The sequence below is a fragment of the Ptychodera flava genome, chromosome 6 (assembly GCF_041260155.1).
Source record: "Ptychodera flava strain L36383 chromosome 6, AS_Pfla_20210202, whole genome shotgun sequence".
Classification (NCBI taxonomy): Eukaryota; Metazoa; Hemichordata; class Enteropneusta; family Ptychoderidae; genus Ptychodera; species Ptychodera flava.
This window is the reverse complement of record NC_091933.1, coordinates 38,539,348-38,564,526: the sequence shown is the minus strand read 5'-3', so window position 1 is coordinate 38,564,526 and position 25,179 is coordinate 38,539,348. Positions and strand designations below refer to the sequence as shown.

Sequence of the window (25,179 nt, the reverse complement as noted above, 5' to 3'; positions counted from 1 at the left end):
ATGTGACCTTTTCATTCAAATAAAGCCATCAAGGTGAACAGACACAACACTCTCAGTGGAACAAAACTTTTGCATTTTTTTATTATTCAAATTTTACACAACAGTGCGAACAAAAGGCTTCCTTTTTATTACTCCCTCGTTGGACCACAGCTAATGGCGTTTATTTTTCAAGATGCTTTTGCGATGGTACGTACCTGAAAATTACAAATCATTTCCAGTCTCACAAGGTGATTACTGTACTAACCCTGTCCGTCAAAATGTTTGGTTGAGCCCTTTCATTCATGGACAGGTTAGACTCCAACATTATTGGAACAGGGTGGAAAGGCTGATGGGCCAAAAAAACAGCCATGCTACCCCCTCTGCCCCTAGGGAAGACTCTTTTTAATGAGGAGTGGGATGTGAAATTATTTTCAGGGCCGGCATTTAAATTCCCATTTTAAAGTGAATGGCACAGTTACAGACATTACAAAGTTGGAATGAGAAGATGTATAAAAGTCATTATGATTGAACAGCAATAAAAGAAATTGGACCCTCGTAAAAAAAGGCAAAACTAAACTGTAGGGTAGGGATCCATGGGATATATGCAGGCATTGGTATGCAAATTAAATTGTAGTACAAAATTCGACTCGGTGCATTGTGACTGTTGTGAAAGACAAACTGAGGGAGGGAAAGTGTCAAGGGGTTACATTTGAAATTTCAGACCTTGTTTTATATCAAGATATGAAACCAATAAATTGAAGTTTTGGACATGACGTAAGATAATTTCTGGTCCTACTGTTATTAAACTTACATTAAATACTCCTACCAAAATAATGCATAGGATAAAATGGTAAGTAAGGCCTGTGCCAATTACATCATAGAAAAGAAAATCTTCTTGTAACTGTTGGGAGTTTGAAAGTAACAAAAAACAAAATATCAGTGGAGATATGCATCTCACATTCAGTTATACAAATCTATCAATAAATACAAACATTATAGCCATGGCAAATCAATTTGCAGCCATTTCGTTTCTTGCAAGAAACTTTTTTTCTTGAGTTGAATGTCTCTTGCACAAAAAATCTAGTTTTTTGAGTGCCATATATTTACAAACATGATCCTAATGGTGATGGAATATACAAATGCAGTTTGGATGACATTGGAATGTGTTACAGCCTCTACGACACCACACAGCCTTTACTTTTCTTCTTTTTCTTTCCTTTTTTCAATTGTCTATTTCCCTGTGTGGGCAGCGAGGCAGTGGTTCCATACATGCTGCTCCTGTCCACGTACATGAGTTTGACCCCAGGTCGACGTGGCGCCTGACTGAAAAAGTCGTCGTCGTCTGAAGAGGAGGAAGAGGTGGTCGACGCGCTTCTGCTCCGAGGGTGTCCATGTAAAAATCTGCCGGAAACGTCATCCTCCAGCTCCACTGCTGATGTAGTTTTCCTTCCGTCCATTGCTTGACCAACCATGGACCCCTCACGGTTCCCTTCTCGGAAGTAGATCTCGGGCCTTGAGTTCCGGCCTCTTGGGAAAGTACCTGGCTTCTCCGAGTTGTCTGATTTGCTGCTTTTCCTGGGGAAAGGATTCCGGATGGGGTCATAATCAGGTGGCCTTTCTGGCCGTTTTGAGGATTTTTGTGAGTGTTTTGAGGATTTTTGTGAGTGAGACCGTGATGACCCACCAATCGTATTTGTTTTAGTTGAGAAATCACTTGTTCTTGCAGCGTAGGAATGTCTTGCGTGATTCGGATCAAAACGCCTGGCAAACGGATCCACCTTATGATCAAAATGTACATTCAAACTGCGAGTTGAGCCATCGCGCTTTCTATCCATCGGTGCAAGGCTACTTTTCCTTTTCTCGTCCCTTTCCCTTTCCTTGTCCCTGTCTTTGTCCCTACGTAAATCCGGCAGTGAATATCGCGATAAGGAATGATGGTGAGCTCGTCGGCTGGGAGTCCTTTCTGTTTCCATGGACACCGGTGGCAAACTATCAAGGTTGATGTCCCCAAAATTGATAGGATTACGACTCCTACTCTGTGAAGGCAGCTCTGAAACATTGGATGCATAGGTTGCAACAACAGTTTCCAACTTGACATTTTCCGTAGACTGTTGCTCGCCACGACTACACGCGCCGGAACAGTATATAAGACCGTGTTTCGGTAAGAATGGTTTTCCAAGTAGTGACTTTCCACAGGTATTGCAGGAGAAGCATTTATCGGTGGCGTGCCAGTGTTGACCTTCGTGGGTCATTTGTCCCTGGTCTACTCCTATTGGCTCACCACAGCCGTCACAGTACTGGGCAAACATGCTCTCGAAACAGCGACAACAGTAAGGTCGGCCCTCCCTCATGATGTACCGTTTGCCGCCTAATTGTTCATCACATTCAAAACAGCAGAAGTGCTTCATGTGCCAGCTCCTTCCCTCGGCTTCCGTGCACTCATCGGCAAAAATTATCTACAAGTAACAAAGTGGATGTAAGTTAGTGGATTTAACCACAAAATGTTCATGGCCCAGCCACACTTTTGTCTGTAATCTGTCAGTTTTTACATTTCCAATCTATTTTTCAATTGAGGCTTTCATCTGATGAGTCAAGTTGTTTTCAGCATACTATTGAGACTGACTGAAGACTGTCATCCAGTAAATGCATGTTGGAAGTCCGTCTTGATGGTTTGACATTCTTGTACCTTGATGTGTACTTGATTTCAGCAGGAAAAAAAAGAGTCAAAAACCTTGACAGCAATACTTGAAATGTCAATTCAAATTTACTCAAGTTAAACGTACATGCAATTGTGAGTCAAATGCTTGTCTCACTGGGTAGTTTACAAATAAACAGTCCATTATCAAGGACAAAGCTGTCACTGGGTTGTCATCAATTCAAGACTGAAAGCCTAAAATGTAAAGTTTTCGCCTTTGAACTAACCATTTCTGTAAGTACATCATGATCATCTGTGAACAGCATTCGTCATATGACAAAAGTCACTTCATTGCAAATTACAACGAGAGTAACCACACAATGATATTTCCATATTGCTAAGTATTTGAAAAAATTCTAACATGTAATTTGAGAACTGATACCTGACATCCGAAACCTACTGTAGATAAATTTGAAAGTTAAAATAAGATTCTTATTTGCGCATGGTGCATCAGTTAGCGGCTAGACATTCTATGCTAAATCTGTTCTCATGTTATGTGACCTTCGTCACACTTCCTACCCAGAGATCATTTGCTCCGACACAAACCGTACTGATTTATCTACTAAAATAATCCCATAGACATGCGCATGTCAACTCCCAAGCCATGAAGTCACTTGTCAAGCTCACCTCATCACAGGCTGCACACCTCGGCTTCAACGTCTCGCTGTGATGCCGACCGCAGTACACCTTGCCGTCTTTCCAGAAATAGATGAGATCCACGAGCAGCTCGTTGCAGACGTAGCAGACGAAACACGCTGGATGCCAACACACATTGTGACCGGCCCTGGAAGCAAACACAGCGACACTGCCACCATCTAGATTGGAACCACACTGAAAAGAAAGAGTTACAGTTTAAACATTAAGATTTTCAAGAGTGACTTGCAATACACTACAATATTCAGCAGGTTTTTATGATGGGACTGGTGTCAGGATCAGTCCTTAAATATAAAAAAAAATTAATCACTGTTTTGGAGGTTTGGGACATAGACAGATAATCTGGGAGCCACGATTAACATTTCCACTGTCTATTACTTGTAATATAACTATAATGATATACCCATGGAACCGAACTAAGATGTTAGGGGAAAGCATGCAATATTAAAAGGCATGTTTTATTGAACTGTCTTGCTGTGTTAATACCTGTATCACCTGGTAATCTATTTAATTATGCAATCAGAGCTCTACAGTTAGAATGGGGTTACTCTACATGGTTGACAAAAAGAGGCAACAGGATTCAAATCAAGTAAATGAAATGGCCACATTTCAGCTGAGGTTTGCAAATGCAGAAATGAAAGATGAACAGAGGACTGACAAATTCTTGCTGGGGTCACGCTACGTTCAAATTAACATCATTCTGATAGGCATGTTTGTATTTGCTTTGTGTGTATTGGCAACCTAAGGCATGTGGATTGCTAGAGTAAGGATGACTGTGCCTTGAAATGTTCAGGTGTGGCAAACCAGGTGGTCTTACTCAATAAATTTGACACAGTGATGCAAGATAATGCAGCTACAGCTGGTGAGGTTGTCCCCCCAACATGACCGTGTTAAAGTTAAAGCTCTAAAACCATGAGCGGTGTTGCAATAAAGGTTGACATCCCGGTGAAAGAATTATTCACACATAATTGAGACACATGTTATGGTTCCATCTACATTCAAAAGGTTATCTCGAATACTCCCAATGAAAGGTCAAAAAGCGAGATAATGCCGATTGTTTGAAATCAAACCAAATCAGTCATTAGAAGTATTGGGTACATATTACACAACTGTCTTATCTCTGTGTTTTTGTACAGGTGTGTTGAGTTGTTGCTGCGCAAAGCATGCTTGTACATGCATGGCATGTTTCTCTGTTTACAAATCCCTACACAACCTCACCGCATACCACACCAAGGTACAAAACACTCCCCACGCCATGCCAGCTTCACTGCATGGCAGCGGAGATAACCTACATCAAAGCCAGGCTGTGCAAACTGTCTGGTGATTCACTTTGAAGCAGCTAGGGCAAACACTTCTCTAACACACCACTATTTGATTTGACATCTCCACACAAATAACTGGTGTTTGTGCTGTCTGTCTGTGTACCAATCTATTTGCACATCAAGGGTTAAACAGAGCACTGATATTTTTTCCATTCGTCAATACACTTGTGAAACAGTTTGGCTGAAAGAGACATGGACAACATCTCAACTGCTGGCAACTTTTGATATGCATATTATATCACAGCCAGCACTTTCCATCTATCAGTGTGTATGTATATTTATATTTACAGAATCAGAAATAAAAATTACTTCATTGTTTCTTGTGGGATACAAAACTTGCTATATTTTACCAAACTAAAATACAAGACTTACATGATAACATATCGTCCCTGTAACCGTTATCGGTATGGTGCGTACCGTTCCGCGCCCTAGCGCTTCCCGCTTCCTCTGCTGACTGAACTGCCGCAGTTCCCTTTTTTCTTCATCACTCAGTCCGTTGCAGTAGCGGACTTCATTGTCGTGAGGCGGCAGCTGCTGCAGCAGGGACTTGATGCGATATTTCTCCCCTTCGCTATTCACATAGGGTATTTTTTCCTCCGGTAGAGCAGTGAAGTATTGATGAACCTGCAAGTCAAGTGCATAGGTTTTCACAGACATTGCTTTGGGATAGAATTCTTAGCACGAAATAGGATCGGAAGGATGGGAGTGTGAGATAAATTTCACTGATCACTTCAATTAGAATTTAAAATGCAAACGGAGGATCAGGGTGACTTGGCTAGTTCTGAAAAAATGAAATATTGATGGGCAATATTGCTGTCATAAAAATGTAAATTTTACGACGCAGAAAATGAGATTGGCAGAATTTCATTGTTTCCATCATTCATGATACTGATGCTTTGACAGGCATTACCCATTAAACAGCAAGCCGATCAAAATGTGTGAAATTTGAGTTGAACGCCGCAATCCCCCCACAAGGAGTCTGTCTGTCATACTCGAGGAAAATTAAATTCAGATGTAAGCTGTCCCACGATCGTGTTAGCATTCAATATGTTTCTGAAAGAATGGAGCATTTCAGGAAATAGGAAAGCTATTTTGCACAAAGCTGGAATGGGCCACAAAGGAAAGCTTGCAGACCGCATAATGGAAACCTACACAATTCTTTTAATGGCAGCTTCATCTCAATGTTTTCCAGACTAAATTTAAGAGGAAACAACAGCAACGTTAAAATTTACAGCTGAAAATTTCAATCACTTTTATGTAACTGTGGGCAATTATGAACAGTTTTATGCGACCGGACAGCATTTTGTATTGATTGTAACTGATAGGCTGCCCATAGCAATTACGCTTTGTTTAACGGCTTCATTGACTTTCCATTGAATCGTGTTTTTCTGTTGTCAATATTTTTTCAAGATTTTATGTTTTTGTTCAAGCAGGGGCAGACAAAACGTAATGCAACCACTTCAAGAGGCATTAGCGACTTTTGCAGAGTATACTGTGTCGTGTATTAGGGATTCAATAAGTCTACCTTTCAAAGCAGATTGAAATCTTGTGACCTCTATGTGACCTTATGACCTGGCAGGTCAAGTTACCAAAACCCATTCTACTCTCCATCCTTTTCTTTTCTTTGTGAAAAGGCCTCCCAACAAATACTGTACAGGATTAGGCAGCGCCAATGTACGTTAGAAAGACACCCCTTTTATGTGACAATTTCAGCATATGTATACTTGTCTGTTACTTGTCAAAGCTGTGACATTATCACAAATTAGTTAATAACGCTATCTATCAGGCTTTGAATTTGACAGTGACATATATGACGGATCAGGTGAACACGCAGCAGAAACGCACAGTTGATTTTATATGGTGAATGTAAAGAGATCATTTGAAACACTGTGATACATCATTCATTCACATTGTAATGAAATATCTCTTTGCTGCAGCAGACACATGCACCACTTCATTGATCATCAACTAAACAAAGACCTGTCAAATGTGAAAACTTCACATTTGTGTGATCCGACAAAAGCCTTTCCCTGCAGACAAACTGACAGGTTTCCTATTCTGGAAAAAAAAACTGCCATGGTTACCTGTTCTGGTTTGAGACCAGGTGGTACCCAGGTGTACTCCTCTAGGGCACAGCCACTGTCATCATCTGACGTAGAGTTCCTCTGATACTCTCCATACATCATCTTGTTCACGGTCTTCTCTTGTTTCGTACCGATGATGCCGTGGTCCTCCCGTGGACATTTACAGTGTCGGCAGATTTTCCTGCAAAACAGACCGAACAGATGAGGAAATCAGCAACTGCAAACATGTGTTTTGAACCGAAGGAAAATGAAATGAGAAATCTGTCAAACTCCCCAATAACTACAACCATTAACTACCTCTGCAGTATTAAAGTACACTCAGGTACGCAGGCACGTTACTTTCAGTCTAAACCATTCGCTCGCTGCCGGTTTTTCAATTTTGCAAATTATCTTTCTAGTCATCATTAGAAACAAATGTAACGCCCCTCCCAGGAAACAGAATTCTGGGAAAATTTAAATCCTCCCAGGAGAAACGTGTCGGTTTTATCAGCGCTCCCTGCTGGTGCGTGTGTCAGGACATAAAATATTTCTGAGAATTATACAGGGATTTATCGAGGTCTGATTGCATCTGGCTGGCTGACTCCACCATCTATCATGCAACGTCAATTATTCAGAGTACTCATCTGATTTACAGCTTGAGTGCCAGTCATGTTTTCTCTGACTGTGCATGTTTGCATACACTCAGAAGACTTCGTTAGTCATAGTTTTCACCAATACCGGGGCGAATGCCGTGCGGTTTCTGTTTTCCCTTGACAAATATCAGCTCTACACGCCATCATTCAGAACGGCGAAGTACAATATTGTTACGGTAAGGGAGACATGCACGTTCTCAACCACTAATCTGCTGGATTGTGCGTGCACATGTATTGTGCATGACTGGTTCAGCAAATGGACTATTACTGCTGTCACTCAGCTGTCTGTGAAGTTTTTTAGTATTCACGTGCCCAATCAATCAATCCGACATGCTTTAATTGGTACATCATTTTTAAAAAGAGTGCTCCCCGGCGGTTTGGTTTGCAAACTTTGATCCGAAGATGATTAGCATAACTAAAATGTAATATTGATTTCTAGTGCAAGAAAGATACCAATGCCTCTCAGACTTGAACAATTTTAAGTGTTGAAATAATGGTGGCAGTTCTACTCTTCAGTGCTGGTCATGCAGATGTCAAAAGAGCAAATTTTTTGTCAACACAGATGCAGCCATGGATACAAATGATTTTAGAGTCCTGGTTGATGTGCCATAAAATACAATATGAAAATCACATGTGTATGAAAAAGTACACATTCATTTCAATAACTTTCAACTCATATAACCAAGGAAACTACCCTGATATCCTAGCAGTAGCACAAAGTTTGGAAATGAAATGAGATTATTACAACTTTTCAGTGACGTCGCATCGGAGTTACAGGACTGGGGGCTTTGGGTGTAATATGTCGGGCAGCAAAAACATAAATTTTCCTTATCTCGGACACATTATGCTTGTATGCATACACATAAAATCGATAAGCAAGAGAAATGTACCAGCACATACAGTAGCCTTCAGGTTAAACCCATCAGGCAGTAATAAATAATCAAGCTATATGACTTCTCGAGTATTTCATTGTAGATATCACCCAAAGAGGTCAAAGGTCACTTTATTGAACTGTACCACTCTACAAAGGGGCTGTAAAATTGTGACACCTCTGTAGGAATTCACCGGGCCGCTGAATGTCCAAGCGATGACATCATCACAAACATACCCAGTAAGGATAGGTGCATTACCATACAATGTCTACCACTGTAGCATTTTATAGCAATGGTCTTTGACGCATGTATATTCTGTGCTTCCCATACTTTGAACAAGGCAAATAAGACATTGTTCACCATAGATGTGGAGAAGAATAACCGTGATACAGAGATAGCTCTGCTGAATTTATTTCAAGATGTACTTTACATGAAGTGATGCTTTGTATTTGTTGTGAGCTCAAAGAATTCGGACTGTACATTTTTTTGTATCTGTGTAAAAAGGCCCGTCATTGTCAAAGACAGGTGATGAATGGAGAACTGAGTGACCTTGTATTGATTGAACCAAACATAACTGGTTCAAGGGAGTTGGTCGACCTTGGTTTGGACTCTGTAGATACAAAGTTTTCCATCAATCATTGACAGATTGGTTAGGCGGCGTCGCTGTTGGAAACACACACGGAAAGGGAAAAGCCAAAGGGGAGAGAGCTGCGTCTCCACTCCCTGACTGACAACCTTGCCGACAAAAGCAGAGGAATAAAATCTAACAGCCAATTGATAAACACTAGATCATTAGCGACAATGCATGAGTTCAATTGCTGCTGTTCTAGACAAAATACCGGCGTCAATGCAAATGACATTTTTCACATTCTTAGAAAGACACTGGTCGGGCAGAGAGTGACTTTCACAATAGTCCCATGTGAATATTCAAGTGTAAGTGCTGGCATCTCTATGTTGTAAACTTCTGAATGGCATGCCCTCACTAAGTTGACGGAATTACCCACATTCAGAATGAGCATGATAATGTATAAAATTCACCACAAAAACAAAAACAGTATCCTTCCAAATTCCACACTCACAGTATCTCAAGGTCATAAGAAATGTTCACAAAGAACATCTAATGAAGCAGATGGAAGACTTGTAACAGTGCCTTGTAAATGAAAGGAAATTGAGGAAATCTGATTTCTACAAAACAAAGAAAAAACCCACTCATCATGAAAAATTCATCATTTACTGACGTAAAGGTTTCCTTTTAATTTCTGCACATTAGTCCATTGTGTGGTTGCAGAGAACTGGGTGGGCACACGCCATAAAAGTGAATCTGTTGAACAGTAAACAACTACTGAAAAGAGTTTCATTTACCGATGCACACACAATGAAGGTTGTGGTTGGTCCTATACAGTACATGATATGATAGCTACAGACGAAACAGATTGTCCTGTTAATGTGTAGTATATTTTGAGATAGACAAGTCTCAATGACATAAAGAAATGTAATCTTTTAATAGCATGCGCTAATTCCTTGACTGAGAGCTATGTACATACTCAAAGAGCAAATGCCACTCGGAATTACTGACGGACTTGTACTTACAGAAGTACTATTTATGCTATTTTAATGATGGCTTCAAAATGTCAACGGTGATGAAAAAATGCATCCCTGAAATTTCATGCCATACAATCCATTTCCCTAGCTAATATTTGACAAGCAGTGTTCGTCTCAAGGCCTGCTCTAGTGTGTACAAATAGTACCCGGCGGAATCAGGTAGAGTTACAAAGCAACCAATACATGTATGGTCTATGACCTGAGGAGGCTGACCTTGCAAATGTTCGAATGGGTTATTTACCATTTACCGGTACAAAAAATCCACTCAAATAACTTAACCTCGGTGATAGATGCAACTTATCCCAAGTACTTTTTGTAAAAGTCCACTCAAATAACTTAAACTCGGTGTTATGGTTTCAATGACAAATTTTTTGTCAAAGTTTAAATCTATTACTTGGCTGTAAATGACCCCTGCACCAAAAAATTTGTAAAACTAATATCTATGGTCACTGCGTTGGCAACATGGCCAATGTAGTTTTTCTCTTTTTTCAATGAACACCAAGCTCTTTTAGGTGCCACTTGGGACTCCCTTGTGGCAAATAGTTGAGGATTGCGAGGACAAAAGGGCAGGATGCCATCTGAGCATTGCCTAGACTTGTATAACAGTTGGTAATACTAGCACCATCATGTTTAACTGCATGTACCACTAATTACATTTACAGGACAAGCTAGTAAAGTGTCAAGTTACATAAGGCCAGGGATCTATTGGAATGACAGTCTCCTAGCGATGTCATTTACCATGATTTTATTTCCTCAGCCGGGGCTGCTTAGAGGAGATTTACTGCCCCATCACTGTGGCATTAAGAAATCAGAGTTATATTGCCCTGTGAACTGTACGCTGAGAGATCACACAATGTTTTTACCACACTGTCGATTGTTTTATCACAGAGACTGATCTGAATGTTATTTTGGCGTAACCTCTTCACTTCAGGAATCTTACTTCTCTGGGAATAAGGAACCTTACACCGCACGATACGCCATCCATCTCATTCTAGACGAGACACAATCACAGGGAAACAGTCTCTCCCTGACAAACGAAATTAATAACCGCACGACCTCTATCAAACGCGAGACCACACCATGCATCATCATTTTCTAATCTGTATCTGTTTGAAGTTGCCAGGGGGTCAAGATGAGGGCGATGGCTGATTCAGGCACATCATTCACGGTTCAAATCAATTTAGACACGGAAGATATATCATCTGCTGTTGGACCACGCAGTGCTGTCTGACTATTTCAAACATCAAAAACACCCTGCAAGGAAAGTTCACTGAAGGATGACACACCAGTTGCCAGGATGCTACAAAATCAATTTGCAACCTCCATCAACGGCAATGAAGACAAAAATATTCTTCAAATTTCCCTCTGCACAAAACTACCAATCACATTATCTCATTATTTTAAGCAATAAGTACACCCCCCAGTCCTATAAAATGGACAAAAGCAAAGTTTGCTTGAGTCCATTATGGGCCGGGAGGGGGGACATTATTGCTGTATTTTATAGTTTTGGCAATGTCAATGAATTTGTGGATGTAGACAGTATCTTGGGCCACAATGCTGGATAATCGGACACATTATCATCTGGGGAATGACGTCACAAAATTCACTCAGGTATTGACAAAGCTATAATACAATTAATAGTATAACATCCAATGACACATTTCACTTTGTACAACCTGATAGAAAACAGTAAAAGATCATGGAAGACATGCCAAGCATTCTAATCGTAATACCTAATGCATTATTTTTACCCTTAATCCCCTTACTATGGTTTGTATTGTAAAGAACAGAGGGGTGTTCATGAAGCCCTACAAACCTTAACATCATTTCATGGAGAAAAGTCTCCACCAACAAACATTCTTTCAGTCTGCAGTTGCTGTAGAACTTTGTTCTCATCTTTTTTTACTGTTGATGATCAAGTTTTCATGAGAAAACAAGGGATTGTTAAACACACAAGTATGGGTTGTTAAATATTGCATGTCGTAATAACTTGTTTCCATGACTACTTGTCATCAAAAGTATCGTTTTCACTTCAGTAGTTTCAATTTATAATTTGGAATGACAAATAATGAACAACTGTGTGATCTAAATGTTCTAACTTTATGTTCCAAAGACTAACTTTTGATAAATTACCGAATTCCTTTTTTGGTTTCCATGCGTATGAGAATATATAAATAAATAAATATATAAATGATGAAAATATTATCAAAACGTCCACTCACACCTATTGCCTCTTTCCAAAAAAAAATCACTCACTGATTGGTTGACTGAGTATTACATCGTAGTTATCGTGTCATCTCAGACTCTCAGACTGAGTCAGTGGTTAACACACAGACTGTCTGCACTGATAGAGCAACTGTTCAATCATCAGGGCACAGAGGAATGGTCGGGCAATCACACAAAATTTAGAAACCCTACAACAACTCTACACCTCACTTTATCATTTATCTCTATCAGAACACCGTTCCCTCATGAACTACATGTGATTTCATTTCAGCATTGCTTCGAAGAATGTTATCTGTTAAAGATCTCACACTTGCCCTATGTGAGGACAATGAAGTAGATGCAGTTCAATTCAAGGCATACAGTATTTGACCGTAACTCCATTCGTCAAATTTACCATTTCACTAGTCTCTTATATATCAAAGCAATTCACAGCTGAGTAACTTTTCATGATAAAATATTATGTGTCCCTTTTTTATTGAGTAACCTTATTACTGCCACAGGCAAGGCCTGGAGTAAGTGATTTTACATGCAAATACCTAAGACATCTGCCCATGTGCACCTTCACCATACCTGAATACTGCATCATGAAAAACAAATAAATTTTGTTTTACAATGTATAATTTATGCATTCTTTCCTGTCATAATACTAAGATATCTCAAAATCTAAATTTGTGTTATTATCGATTAAAGTTACAGTACACGTGTGAAATAGCATTTTCTAAATGATAACACTCATACTTCACTGTTTAACTATGGACCTCTTTGTCAATTGACACTGACTGAATGATCATATGCCCTGCCTTTATTGTATTTGCTGATCACAAGACTTAAATAATAGATTAAAAGATCATTTGTCAATGATCATATCATTGCTTGATCCCTGACTGGACCCTCAGTGCACCACCACCATAAAATCACTTATGTTGATTTTGATCATTCCTTTAAGACATCATTTTTGACTACTTCAGCATCCCTGTTTTCAATTGAACATTACTGGACCTATTCCCAAGTTCAGCACTGTATAAACTGAAGAGACATAAAAGAGAAACACAATGAAACTGCATCTACTGTATCCTATATTATGCTTACATGTCAATCATATTTCCTCCTCGGTAGCATTAGAATCATGGGCAAAACAGAATCAGGGAAGACTGTCCATCGTCACAGTGGAACGTAAAACGCATTTCATGTAATGGTTGTGATTGTAATAGAGTTGTCCATCAGGCAAGGCAGATGTAAGTTTGGGCAATCATGCATCACTTCCATACCCAGATGTTGTGGACGTTGTTATGGCTGTAAACATGTTCACTCAGGAGGTCACGACCCATTTAACCGTACACTAAAGTGAGCTACACAAACTTGTCCTTGCTCTGTACTGGTTGAGTTGTATGGTAACGTGTTACCTCATGTTACATGACCACTTTCTTCCATATGCACATGTTTTTTTTAACAGATGAGGTTAATTTGACATTATTACTTCTTTTGTCATCTGTGACAATACCCTGAAACAACATCAGACTTGGCAAAACAAGAGCCTTTCTTGTCCACAGTGCATTCCGTAAAAAGACCAAACACAGCACATAAACATGTCTCATATCTTTGAGCTATTGCTAGTTGAATTCAATTTCTTGTTTTTCCAATCCCCCTCTGATAGAAAAATAATCCCCCGAGTCATCTGGCCTGACTATCTCACATACCAGATAGTTTGTAGAGGTTTTTCTTGCCCTGCAAGTACAGGCCGATACAATTTAGACAAACTCTGCCGAAACTAACAATATGAAACCGCGATTTGGTATTCATGAATTCTATACTCCTGGGGGCCTTGTAGAGAGCTGGGCTTTGTGTGCATGGCGACAGCCCCATGTACAATCACTCCGTAATGAATTACTGCCAATTTTGAGCAGACCTCTTGACACAGCCATACAGGGGGGTTACATTTATTCAAGAGTCAAATACCACTCCAATCTAGTTTCATCTGAGGCTTATCGTGTTAAGATCCTCTCCAAAAATAACCCTTTCTGAGCAAAAATGGAGAATTGCTACTTTTTTGTATCTTGGACTTGTAAGATTGGCAGGCCAGTCAATGCTGTAAATGTTAACTTAATAAAAAATTGTGTGTAATGGCAATTTGTAAAGGAGAAATGTTGACATTTGTAAAAGTCAGCGGAATAGACCTATTAATGTCAATTCCTTTTTCCATTTTTCTTTTTCAGGAAACCATGACTCCAAAATGCTACCCGCTGACAGACGACCAGATTGATTGGTTTACTCAGAATGAAATAAAATGGAGCATGGCGACAGATATGTTTATATTAATCAACCTTCGAGGTACAAATTATGCACTGAAATGAGAGACAGGCAGGAAGTCCTCTGCAATCTCGAAAAGGGCATCATTTGAAAAGATCCCCCGGGAAATTTTATACAAAAGTAAACTGATGAAGTGGATGTTTTTTTAACCGGTACATTTTGTTTTATTGGGTGACTACTTAAGCTACTTGAATGCATCCTTCTGACATTAATGCACTATTTGATAATTTCTGATTGGAGCTTTCGGTGTACAGTGACCAGCAGACCATGTGTTAGCCGTATTTATTGTAACAATCCTTTATCTCAATTGCGCTGATGGCTATCAATATAGTTACTGTGGTGTGGGGATCGTGCCTTGAATGAGTGCAGAATTCTTACACTGATGACGCATAGACCAAAGTCTGAGAGACTACTGTAGTTTTGTGTTTACATTCCATTGGGACTCAAGATTAAACCAGTCTCTGGTGACAAATAAACCTAAAATTTAAAATTGCCACTAGAACTTCAGAAGGACTGGGAAAATGGTCAGCTACTATGTGAAGTTCACGTTTGGACTCAAAATTAAGCCTGTTTTTAGTGAAAATAATCCTAAATATTTATCAAATTGCCATAAGAATTCAAACGCACTTTGAAAAGTTCACATACCAAATGTGATATTTTATATTTACAGAAGGTTTCATGCTGATATGGATGCTAAGGGATTTTCTACTGAAATTGTCATCAGTTACGACAATTGTGTACATGTATATGGGATAATAGCTACAATAGCAAATTTGTATTTTTTGAAGTTGGTGAACAATCTACAATCTGCATGAAACAATTACTCACGACCTTTCTGAAAGAGTTCAACAAAAACAACTTAAAAATACCAAGCCCAGTAAGAGTTTAGATTGGTACAACACAGCAGCCAATTAATTTCATCAGTCACCCGAAAATCTACTTCTTGTTCTCAAAATACCTCGGGCTGACCAGAAAAAAAAGTCACAACAAGCAAAATGCAAAGTAGTGATTGAAAAACGTGTTGAAGTCCATGAGACGTACCAGTCATACATCAGAGATGCCCCACTGCACACATTGTTGCCAATTGCTTTCACTGGAGTTTGGCTGGCTACGTGACAATAGCGGAGCAAAAAATAAGGAAGAAAAGAACCCTCTTGACTGTTCTGTTCTGGTAACCTTGAGTCAACACTGTGCAAGCCTGTTCTGTTCTGTAACGTGTCATGATTTTCAATGGTTGCTTGTAACGCTGTTTTGGTTTTATCATTGACTAGCAACGTCTACCCTGTTCTGCCGTCACCATTGAATGTGAACAACCATGTTACCCCGTTCTGGCATTTACAGTTGAACAGCAACACTGTCATGTTCTCTGGCTTTATCATTGCATGGGAATTACTGAACTGTTCTGACATTACCAGGTTTTGTTGCAGTAGGAACCAGCTGCTGCTACCCTGTTCTGGCATACAGTTGAACAGGGACTACTAGTACTACACAACCCTGTTCTGGCATTACCATTGAACAGGAACTACCACATTACCCTGTTCTGGCATTATCATTGTACAGGAATTACCACATTACCCTGTTCTGGTTTTAACATTAAATTTTGACTACTAGTACACTAGCCTTACATTCTAAGGCATTATCGCTATACAGGAACTACGGGGACTACTACACTACGCTGTTCTCAGACATAATCGTTGTACAGGAACTACCATGTTACCCTGTTCTGGCTGAAACATTGAAAAGGTACTACTATACTACCCTGCTCCGACATTCTTGTTGAAAAGCATCTTCATCACTGTTCTACGTCTACCCTGAATTAAAACATGGCCTGAATAGGAATTGCAGCCCCAGTCCTTACTTCACTGACTAAATGATGAGAAATATGACATTCTATTCAGGTATCATTTCTGAATGTAAGCACGAGTACAATCTGTTCTACTATCATTCTTTTATCTGAGAACTCATACAATCAGCCTTTACAAATAAAAACCCACATACACCATGCACTGATTTTCAAGATTTCAGGAAAAATACTGAAATATTTGCCAAAGTTCCAACATTTCCCTGAATTTTGGCAAATTTCTTCTCTAAACAGAACACTGCATTAGCTTTGAATATAACAGATTATGCACAATACGCAACTTTATTGTTGACAAATTAAATCTAGGTCAGATATAATTAAGTAGTCGATAATAACAATGGAAATTTGACCTATCCTGGATGTGTTGAACAAGTTGAAAACTCCACATTTTGACATGATTTTGGGAGCCGAACACACAAACAAAATAATGTAAAACACACAAAATATTCCACTATTTCATTACGCCTTACTTCAGTGCCCTGGCACTTTTTCTAGTTTTAGAACAGATTACCATTTTTCTCATGCGCAGAAAAAACACTGTGAGGCAAGGTAAAGGCTGAAAAGTAGATATTTGTAGCTTATCATCTGTTCTTTCTCTTTTCAATTTTTTCTGTTGGCCACACTAACAATCAGTCAGTATGTAAAGCATTTGCTGAATACATGAGAAGTTGTTGGAGTATGTCAGAAAACAATGCATCAAGATATAAACATATACAGAGAGGAGGGATCGTGACATCCATGAAAAGTGAGCGATGGAAAAATGTCAACATCGTAGCAAATGTGTTTCACCAACCCTAATGCTAATTCTAATCGTTGACATGAGAGTTAGTAGATTAGAAATGGCCGAAAAGAGGTCTGTGTAAGGCTAGTTTGTCTTGGACAAACACAAGACACTTGTAATCTCTTGGTATGAAATTCAAGAAATGTCAAAGCGGTTAACAAAGTCGGTAATCAAATATACATGGAATCTCTGACTCAAACCACTGATCTGCAAAAAGGCAAGAAGACACCATATATTCAGTGACTTGCATGACCATTCTACACTAGAAAGTAAAGCCTCTTTAACCACAGACCCTTGAGGGTCTATGCTTTTACTCCGAACACCTGGAAACTTCACCCATTCACACCCTTCCGGCCCGCAAGCTCTGTAATCTTCTCAAGTCAAATACCAGGTTTAGCAAAAATGTGTGATGACGAGGTTTTCAAAAAGCTGTAATACAATATAAGTCAAGTCACATGTACCTCCATGCAAACACTACACCAAATTGGCCATATCAACGGGGCTGGTTTCACAACACTGGTAAATATCCCTAAAAATCCACTTTTGGAAATGCATGTACTCAACTGACACTTCAGCAGAAGGCCTCCGCTAGGGCTGATGAAATTACCTAGCCACAAGACTGCTTAATTTTCTTTTTATAGCGGAAATAATTAACAGCATATTAAAATTCTGCAAACAATCACTAATTGACTAATGGAACAGACTGCCAGCACGACTAATGAATACTGATTGGCACATTCCTGATCAATCCTCAGTGCTCTTGCCAAACAAAAAACAGAAACCAGATATTGAAGCCATACAAAATCATGTAGCATGTACACAAGAGAGTATAGGAGATGGCAAACAGCTATCTAGCTTGGTCTTGGCAACATACAAGTCTAAGTCACTACAAACAGCTTCATTGTTTGCCTACATTTTGGATGTGCATAGATATTCCAAATACCTACTATTCAGAAAAGATTGTATGTAGAGACACTGTCAGTGAAAGTCTTTCTGTACGGCTACTAACAGCTCTTTTGTTATAACATAAAATTTTCATATGACAAGCCACTAAGGATATATCTGTTCGCCTGGATGAATACAAATTTTGTGCCAGTTTTGCAACTTGTCAATTTCAGACACGCACAATACATCTATTCAATACATGGATTACAACCTAAGCTATATTTTGAGTTCTTGTTACATAATTTTGTCTGAAAAAAAGAGTTTCTGTCGTGTAACGATGCATAAATTTGAACAAAGACATGAAGACTCCTTCGTATACCACCAAAGCAGTTTTTTTTGTTCGTGATGACAAGGAGAGTGAACGATAAACATGTACGGTGTCTGAAGACGTTTGGAAAAGTGATCATTGCTGTTTGGTCGTAACTGGAGTTTATCTGGGCAAAAATAGTATGTTTATGGGTTATAAGGTTTTTCAAGATTTCCACATTCTAGACTTGGATATATTTCCAGCCAATATAAAGGCTTTCCACAGGACAAAATCACAGGCACACACACACAGTAAGACAAAGATTTGCATATGAATGTGTGTCCAAACACCTGCACTACATCTTCAGTCAGACAAGAAAAACTGACAGAAAAATGACCATCAAGTCAGCGATGCAAAACTCTCTCCTCAAGCACGGTCTCAGTTTTCCCATAAGGTCAAAGGTGAGCCAGTAAATGGGCAAATCATTTACACTGTACTCAAATTATTGAAGCTGGTTCGGGCTGGAGAGAACCCCCAAGAATCACACATACTGTGTATGAGTAGGTGACGACAGCTTGGGGGCATCAGCACACAACTCACAGTAGTCTATATAAGAGTTCAAGCCACGTAATTGGATTGGTATTAGGGAATCATGCTCACAGACAAAGACTACACAGGTAGGTATAAATGCCTCTCCATTCACTTCATTGTCTTAATTTAAGCCCGAAACAGTTTACTTTTTCTTTAAATCTTTAAAACCATTCAGACCAAAATACCCCTTAATTACTAGATTTGGTTGTCTGAGATGGATATTTTGACTCTCTATGTTTTCTTGTTGTGCACATCTTGGGAGAACCAGGTAGCCTTCCAACCAACAGGCTACTTGAACAACAATATTCAAATTCAAAGGAAGGATTAGTGCAATTCTGTTCTTGTCAGAGAGGGATGAGTAATTTCATTCTTTCTCTATTGCGCATAAACAATTTTTTCAAAAAGCATTTTATTAAGTTACAGAATAAGTTCGGTTTCTTGGAACAAAATTTAACCTGAAAAGTAAAATTTTACTCAGTCCCTTTTTGCCAGAAAATTTCTTTAAGAATCTGATGACATTTGGCTGAAATGTAATAAATAGTGATTTGTTTGATGGCAGAGTAAAGTGTCTTGCTTGGAACTATCTTTGAATTGAAAAGTCAAATTTCATTAATGTTTCTATTTACAAGAAAAGTTCACGAATCTGATGGCTGGTGGCTTAAATGTAGACTAATTAATAAGGGGGCTTTTGTTGAGGAGTGAGTTATGTATAGTCTACATACCAGTGAGTACTTTTCATACTTATGGTAGACTTGTTTATAACTTGTCAAAAAATTTTTGTCAAACATAATTAACATGACTACATTATTGAAATCACCACTTATACTAATGTCAAAGAAGTGACAAGAAGTCTGTTCTCAGATTTTGATGAGAAAGTATTGGAGGGTCAAAGATCTTAAAATATTTTGGAGTTACCATCGGTAGACTGGGCATTCTAGGTGAGTGGCATACAATGATTTCTGTGTTCTGCAATGACACAAACACCTTGCCCAAGGAATCAATCAGGCTGTACACATGTCATGGTAAAGTCATCGTCTGAAGGCCTTGCATTGTCATTGTGAAATCTTCACCACTGTTCATGGTAAGACACAATCGGCACCGCTTGATCTGATCATGAAGGTTATGGAGATAATTTCCTGTTTTTTAAGGATGTGTACAAACTGCTTATGTTGAATGTTTTGTCAGTTTTTCGGATTGTGGTTTTCTTAAAGTCTTGCTGGAGAAAGAAAACACAGGTCTTACAACTTACATGCTAGTAAGTGAAATACATGGCACTGATTTTTAGCAGATGATTGAAAAGCGCAAATCAGCAATGTTTCCCATCCTACCCTAAAGAATTTACTATTTCTACAGGGCATTGAATGTAAAGGTAAAGTGTTGATGTTTTCAAAACATTTTTCTCTGGAGAGAATAGTTTTGTACTATAAATCTAAAAATCAAACATCAAGGCAATGAATAAATCAACATCCACTGCACAGAACACCTTGGAGCTTGGAGTTGTCAAATTGGCATTTAGCTCATCAGCACACATTTATGTGACAATAGAAAATGTGTCAATGTTTCTATTGTTATGTCAGGCAGTGAGGCAAAAACATATCTGCAATCCTTTTCAGCATATTTCAAGATGCTGAAGCCATACAAGCGCCAAGCTTCTAAAATGATAGAAAATTCACAAAACTATTATGATCCGCACACAGTGGTTTTCAAAACCTTTTGTCTCAGACATAAAATACTTTCATGGTGAGTTGTTGCTAGCTTTCTTGTTCGCATACGTGTACAATTATGCAGGAATGCCAAAATTTGAGATTTTCATAAGCCACTTGGCTTCACTAATCTTCAGCTCAGCTGTGAGTTCAGTAATTTGCATACATAAATTTGGAATGTATCCTATTTTCACTGTTTGGCAAACAAACATTTTATTTTTCCAATTCTGAAGACATATGAACGTGTACTCCAAAACTTAATTAGGTGGTAATTACATGTAATCAAACTGCACACTTATTTATGATAATGATAACTGCAGTGAAGCCATCTGATCATTAGGCCATGAAAGATAAGGTGTAAATGTGGCAACAGGGGCTTTGCATGGCCATTTTAATATCTTATCATTCAACAATGTTCACCTTTTTCATGAACTGGACAGCGGTCAAGAAAATTTTCTGGCAATAATCCAAGAGGAAGGGAGACATTGTAAAGTCTCACAGTGTACAGAAGAAACCCTCATGAAAATATCAGATTTCAGCTATTTAACAAACACACAGTAGTACTGTTTGTGGAGAGTATTCACTGACCATATCTGAATTTTAGGTACATGTCACAATTTTTTTGTTCATAATTACCTTGTGAGGCAGACTTCAAATACTCACCTATACGTACAATAAAGAGTACTGACATAAAACTGTAAGTAACACCACTAGCTGTGTTTAGATTTATGCCAGTCAGAACATCTAGTGTGTGTACTTGGTGTCACTTCTGCTCTTTACCCAATGCCAGTAATCTGGACAAGTCTTTTTGTCCATTCATGACACCACAGTTTACACTTGTTTACTAGAGACGATAAGCTGACAGATTGTCTCTCATTTGACGACAATTTTGCAAAGTAAATTTTCTGAACGAGTACTCAGTTTTGATATACATGTATCAATTATCTGAGGGGTGCTTGTGTGGAGGCAAAATATTGGTGGACTTCAAATATAATGGAGCGTTCTCATACTTTCTGTTTTAGACCTGGCCATTCGGTTGGCACAGCAATCAGGAATGTGTGTTCCAACTATAACCTGTGTTTATCTGAATGCAAATATTGGATACCAGAGAATGTCAAACACTGGATGTAAAAAATATTTATTTTTTACATCCATGGTCAAACACTGTACTGATGCACAACAACCAGAATAACCTCAACCCTTTTCTGACTGGATTCATGGCTATTATTCTTGTACTGTATCAGATGTATCTTTGTTGACCTTATCATGTCAGAAAATTAATACATAAAAATTTAGTGAGACTGCACAAAAAAAATGCTCCACATCTTGCCTGCGGGAATGCACATCTAACAATTTTTCAGATCCCCAAAAAGTTTTAGTATAATGGCAGAAACCATACAAATGTCAATCAGGATATCAAATGTCTCGAAGAGAATTTTTCTTCCAAAGCCCTGCTCGTAAAAATATAATTCAAACGGAATTTTACATTAATGTAGTCATTTAACAACGTCCGCATAGTTAAAAATTCTTTTTATTGTCTTCCGGGTGACTAACATATGCTTCTAATGGCACTGAAACTTGTGGTCAGTGTTTCCAAAAATATCAATAAGTTCGAGTCAGTTTGTTGGTCACAGAATTCCATTTCATCTGTCGGTGGGACAGACTGGACTGTTTTGATTTTTATAACTGTTTTAATTTTCAGGGTCATTGGTCTATCGTAGATAGGGAATCCTCGAATGTGCGTTCATCTGTCGCCGAAGTGGTACACTCAACCAGCCATGTGTTGACAGACGAAAGCATTGCCCACTGCCGGCCCAACATGTATAATGTTACTGATTGTGTCCAAGTATGTGTGAGTGCCGCCTGCGGGAAGTAACGTATAACACCTGGTTCGATTGTTTGTGCGGCCTTAGTGAAACATCTCACACGGTGTCGGTCATCGCCAGATCTTACAGATACTGACTGTGAAGCGGAATCCAATACGACGTCCTCGTCGGATTATTTTCTTTGTGTGCCCTTTCCACATTATATCTCGTGTTTGAGTATTGGCGATATGGGAAAAAAGGAAACTTACCTCCAATAGTGCAAGGAAAATCCTGGACACTGGTCGCCACATTTTAAACACGGCGTTCCTTTGTCCATGTCATGGGTTAGGAAACTCTGAAACGTAAATCATTTGGAATTTGTCAAGGCAGTTACAGAGACTAGAGTTCGTTTTACGCACACACAATACAAATCTCTTTGAGATAGCTACTTCTGGAGTGTCTCGTGGAAAGTGGTCGCACAGAATACAAATTAAACTCTAGTATACCTAATTACACTGAAATGAGCGGAACGTGCACAGATTCGTAGGACCAGGTCTACACATTCAAACATACAAACCGAATATAAGAAAACTGTTCGCTACTACGGTGTACATCTATGTTACAGCTGAGCGCTAGCGGTGTAGCATGTACTACGGCTTACCGGAACACGTCGTTGTTTTTTTCTCGCTGCGGGAGGCTCTAACGCCGACATGAATGACGCTGTAGTGATTCACTGGGGCCCAGGACAGGAGAAGTTTACTCGGCGTGAACGAAAATCGTCGTCATACACGGGTAAATTATACGAAGTCCGCCATGTTGAAAACATAGCAAATAGAGAGAGCCATCACACACCAAAATGACCCCTTTTACCCGACCGTATTGCCAATCGTGAAGAGTCCACCGGGAACAAAGTAGTTCACCTGTGTGTTACGACACGGTCAGGACGTGTTTTTCGACGAAATTCGACTGCGAAATGGTAACGTAGAGGTTCAGATACACAAAGAGGACGATAACGCGACTGTTACTAATTACCAGAGGGCTAGAATGGCACCCTACGGGGAACTATGTTCTAAAGTATACCGCCTTATTGGTTGTGAACAGGCTCCATTGACTCCACCTCTTCTCATGTAAATCGCTTGCCGTACCTTTATACTACGCGAACAAAAGTGCATCGTTTTTAACAAACTACCATAGGCAACCCGTGACACAGTTTGTAGTCATAGGCGTGTAACTGCCACGCAGGAATACTTTAGTAAGGTTTCACTTATTTCTCCCCAGTTTATCAATTTTTAATTTTTTATCTCGGTTTCCTCACGTTTTATTTTCTCTTCGGCGACATTTTCGCGAAGTAGGCTAAATTGAAACAAATGTTTCAGCTTAATTATGGTGAACACCGGCTTTTAATCGACTATTGATAGATGTTTACTTTGATGTAGACCGCTTAAAATATACCTCTGTATCGAAGAAACCACTCTTTGAGCGCAGATGGTACCACTTTACTTTCCGTAGTTTATACGCGGTAGTGATGGATATAGGCCTAGAGTGGAGAAACCTTGAGTTTTGAAGGCTCGATTTTGCCATGCCTTCCATAAAGTGTCAAACGAGATAATTGTAACATTCAATTAAATAAATTATTCAATAACTTTGGATGTATCCGCCCGAAATGAAGTATGTTCTATTTGGCCCTATATTACGCAACCTGGCAGTTGATTGTCAGAGACAGTTAATCTAGTCTCAGTGTCAGTTGTCTGTCAATTCCGTGCTGCTCTGAAAAAAGTACCGCAAAAATCTAACAAAATCAAGGAAAAAGTTTCAGATTAGGCCTAGTTTTTGTATGTCGACATACTACTTTGCCTCGTCTACTTCCGATTGTAAATAGATGTGTTCTTCGATCCAGAATCAATTGCTAACCTAATTCTACGTTTGTGTCCTAGAATATATTTTAATATTTACCATCCTTTACTGTGATTTGTGTCAGTTGCTAAGAGACGCGATCAGGACGCAGTTCAAACAAATAGCATGCGAAATCGAGACATCTGGCATCACGGGGTGGCTCGGGGTTACGGGTGGCATACAGCGCCCCCTTCGTTCACCGATGAAAAAAAATCTTTGTGGACGCATAGTCGCGCTCACTGCACTGTGATCCCTGTATATGTCTCCCCGTGAAAAAAAAATCGATCTGTACGTAGCCATATGTAAACTTCAACACTGCGTATGATTTAGCTATTTTACGGTGACAATACGCTGTTGCTTCAGGTATTATAAATATGACAACATGAACCCTGCATACGTGCTCAATACAACAGATACAAGGCCAGCGATACAAGAGTGTACGTAACTGGTGGTTCATGTTGATCCTTTGCTCGAACACGAAAGTCACATTGTTTACGGATTATGGCACCTACCTCTTTCAGCACAGATGATGATGACATTGATGTGTCTGGATAGTGTGGCCCTCTAAACCGCCTCATGATGATTCCTTACAGGTTCACGTACAAGTTTCCTGACACATGTAGTCAATCAGACGTCACTAATCGTCGAAAATGGGAGCATATTTAGGCCGGTTAATGTATCATTATACCCTTGATTATTCGCCGTTTTTCCCTTTGTAACTATAATCGGCCTCTTCCTTTGCATGTGAATAGGCAAACAGAGGACGCGGACGTTTGATTGGTGGACGCCACTGTGAATGGCGCTTTCGGTGACCCCACACAGCGAAAGGATCGCAAATATCACCTGTCGAATGTCGTGTACGCAACAGGATGTGACGCAAAGCGCCTTTCACGACAGAAACTTCCTAGATGTTCAAGCCTAATTGAATGTTGATTACAGCTTCAAAAGAAGCATTTTCTTCCAAATGTTTACACTTATAT

The 25,179-nt window shown here is 39.3% G+C and overlaps 1 protein-coding gene and 1 long non-coding RNA gene across 3 annotated transcripts; one reads left to right on the top strand and one right to left on the bottom strand.

Annotated features, from left to right (window-relative positions):
- Positions 1 to 50: 50 nt before the first annotated feature.
- On the bottom strand, positions 51 to 25,001 carry LOC139135720 (prickle planar cell polarity protein 3-like). 2 transcript variants are annotated; one of them, XM_070703364.1, is made up of 6 exons: positions 24,712 to 25,001; positions 22,576 to 22,661; positions 6,735 to 6,915; positions 5,023 to 5,274; positions 3,302 to 3,505; positions 51 to 2,435 (listed from the first exon to the last, which is right to left on the bottom strand). In XM_070703364.1, exons 1-6 carry the CDS (start codon positions 24,775 to 24,777, stop codon positions 1,155 to 1,157), a joined length of 2,070 nt encoding a protein of 689 aa, XP_070559465.1. In that variant the 5' UTR covers positions 24,778 to 25,001; the 3' UTR covers positions 51 to 1,154. The 2 variants fall into 2 exon arrangements, with proteins under 2 accessions (XP_070559465.1, XP_070559466.1); XM_070703365.1 differs by lacking the exon at positions 24,712 to 25,001 and adding an exon at positions 22,968 to 23,368.
- Positions 18,564 to 23,138, top strand: LOC139135721 (uncharacterized). Its single transcript, XR_011553022.1, has 2 exons — positions 18,564 to 18,884; positions 22,204 to 23,138. It is a non-coding gene; the product is annotated as an uncharacterized lncRNA (long non-coding RNA).
- Positions 25,002 to 25,179: the final 178 nt, after the last annotated feature.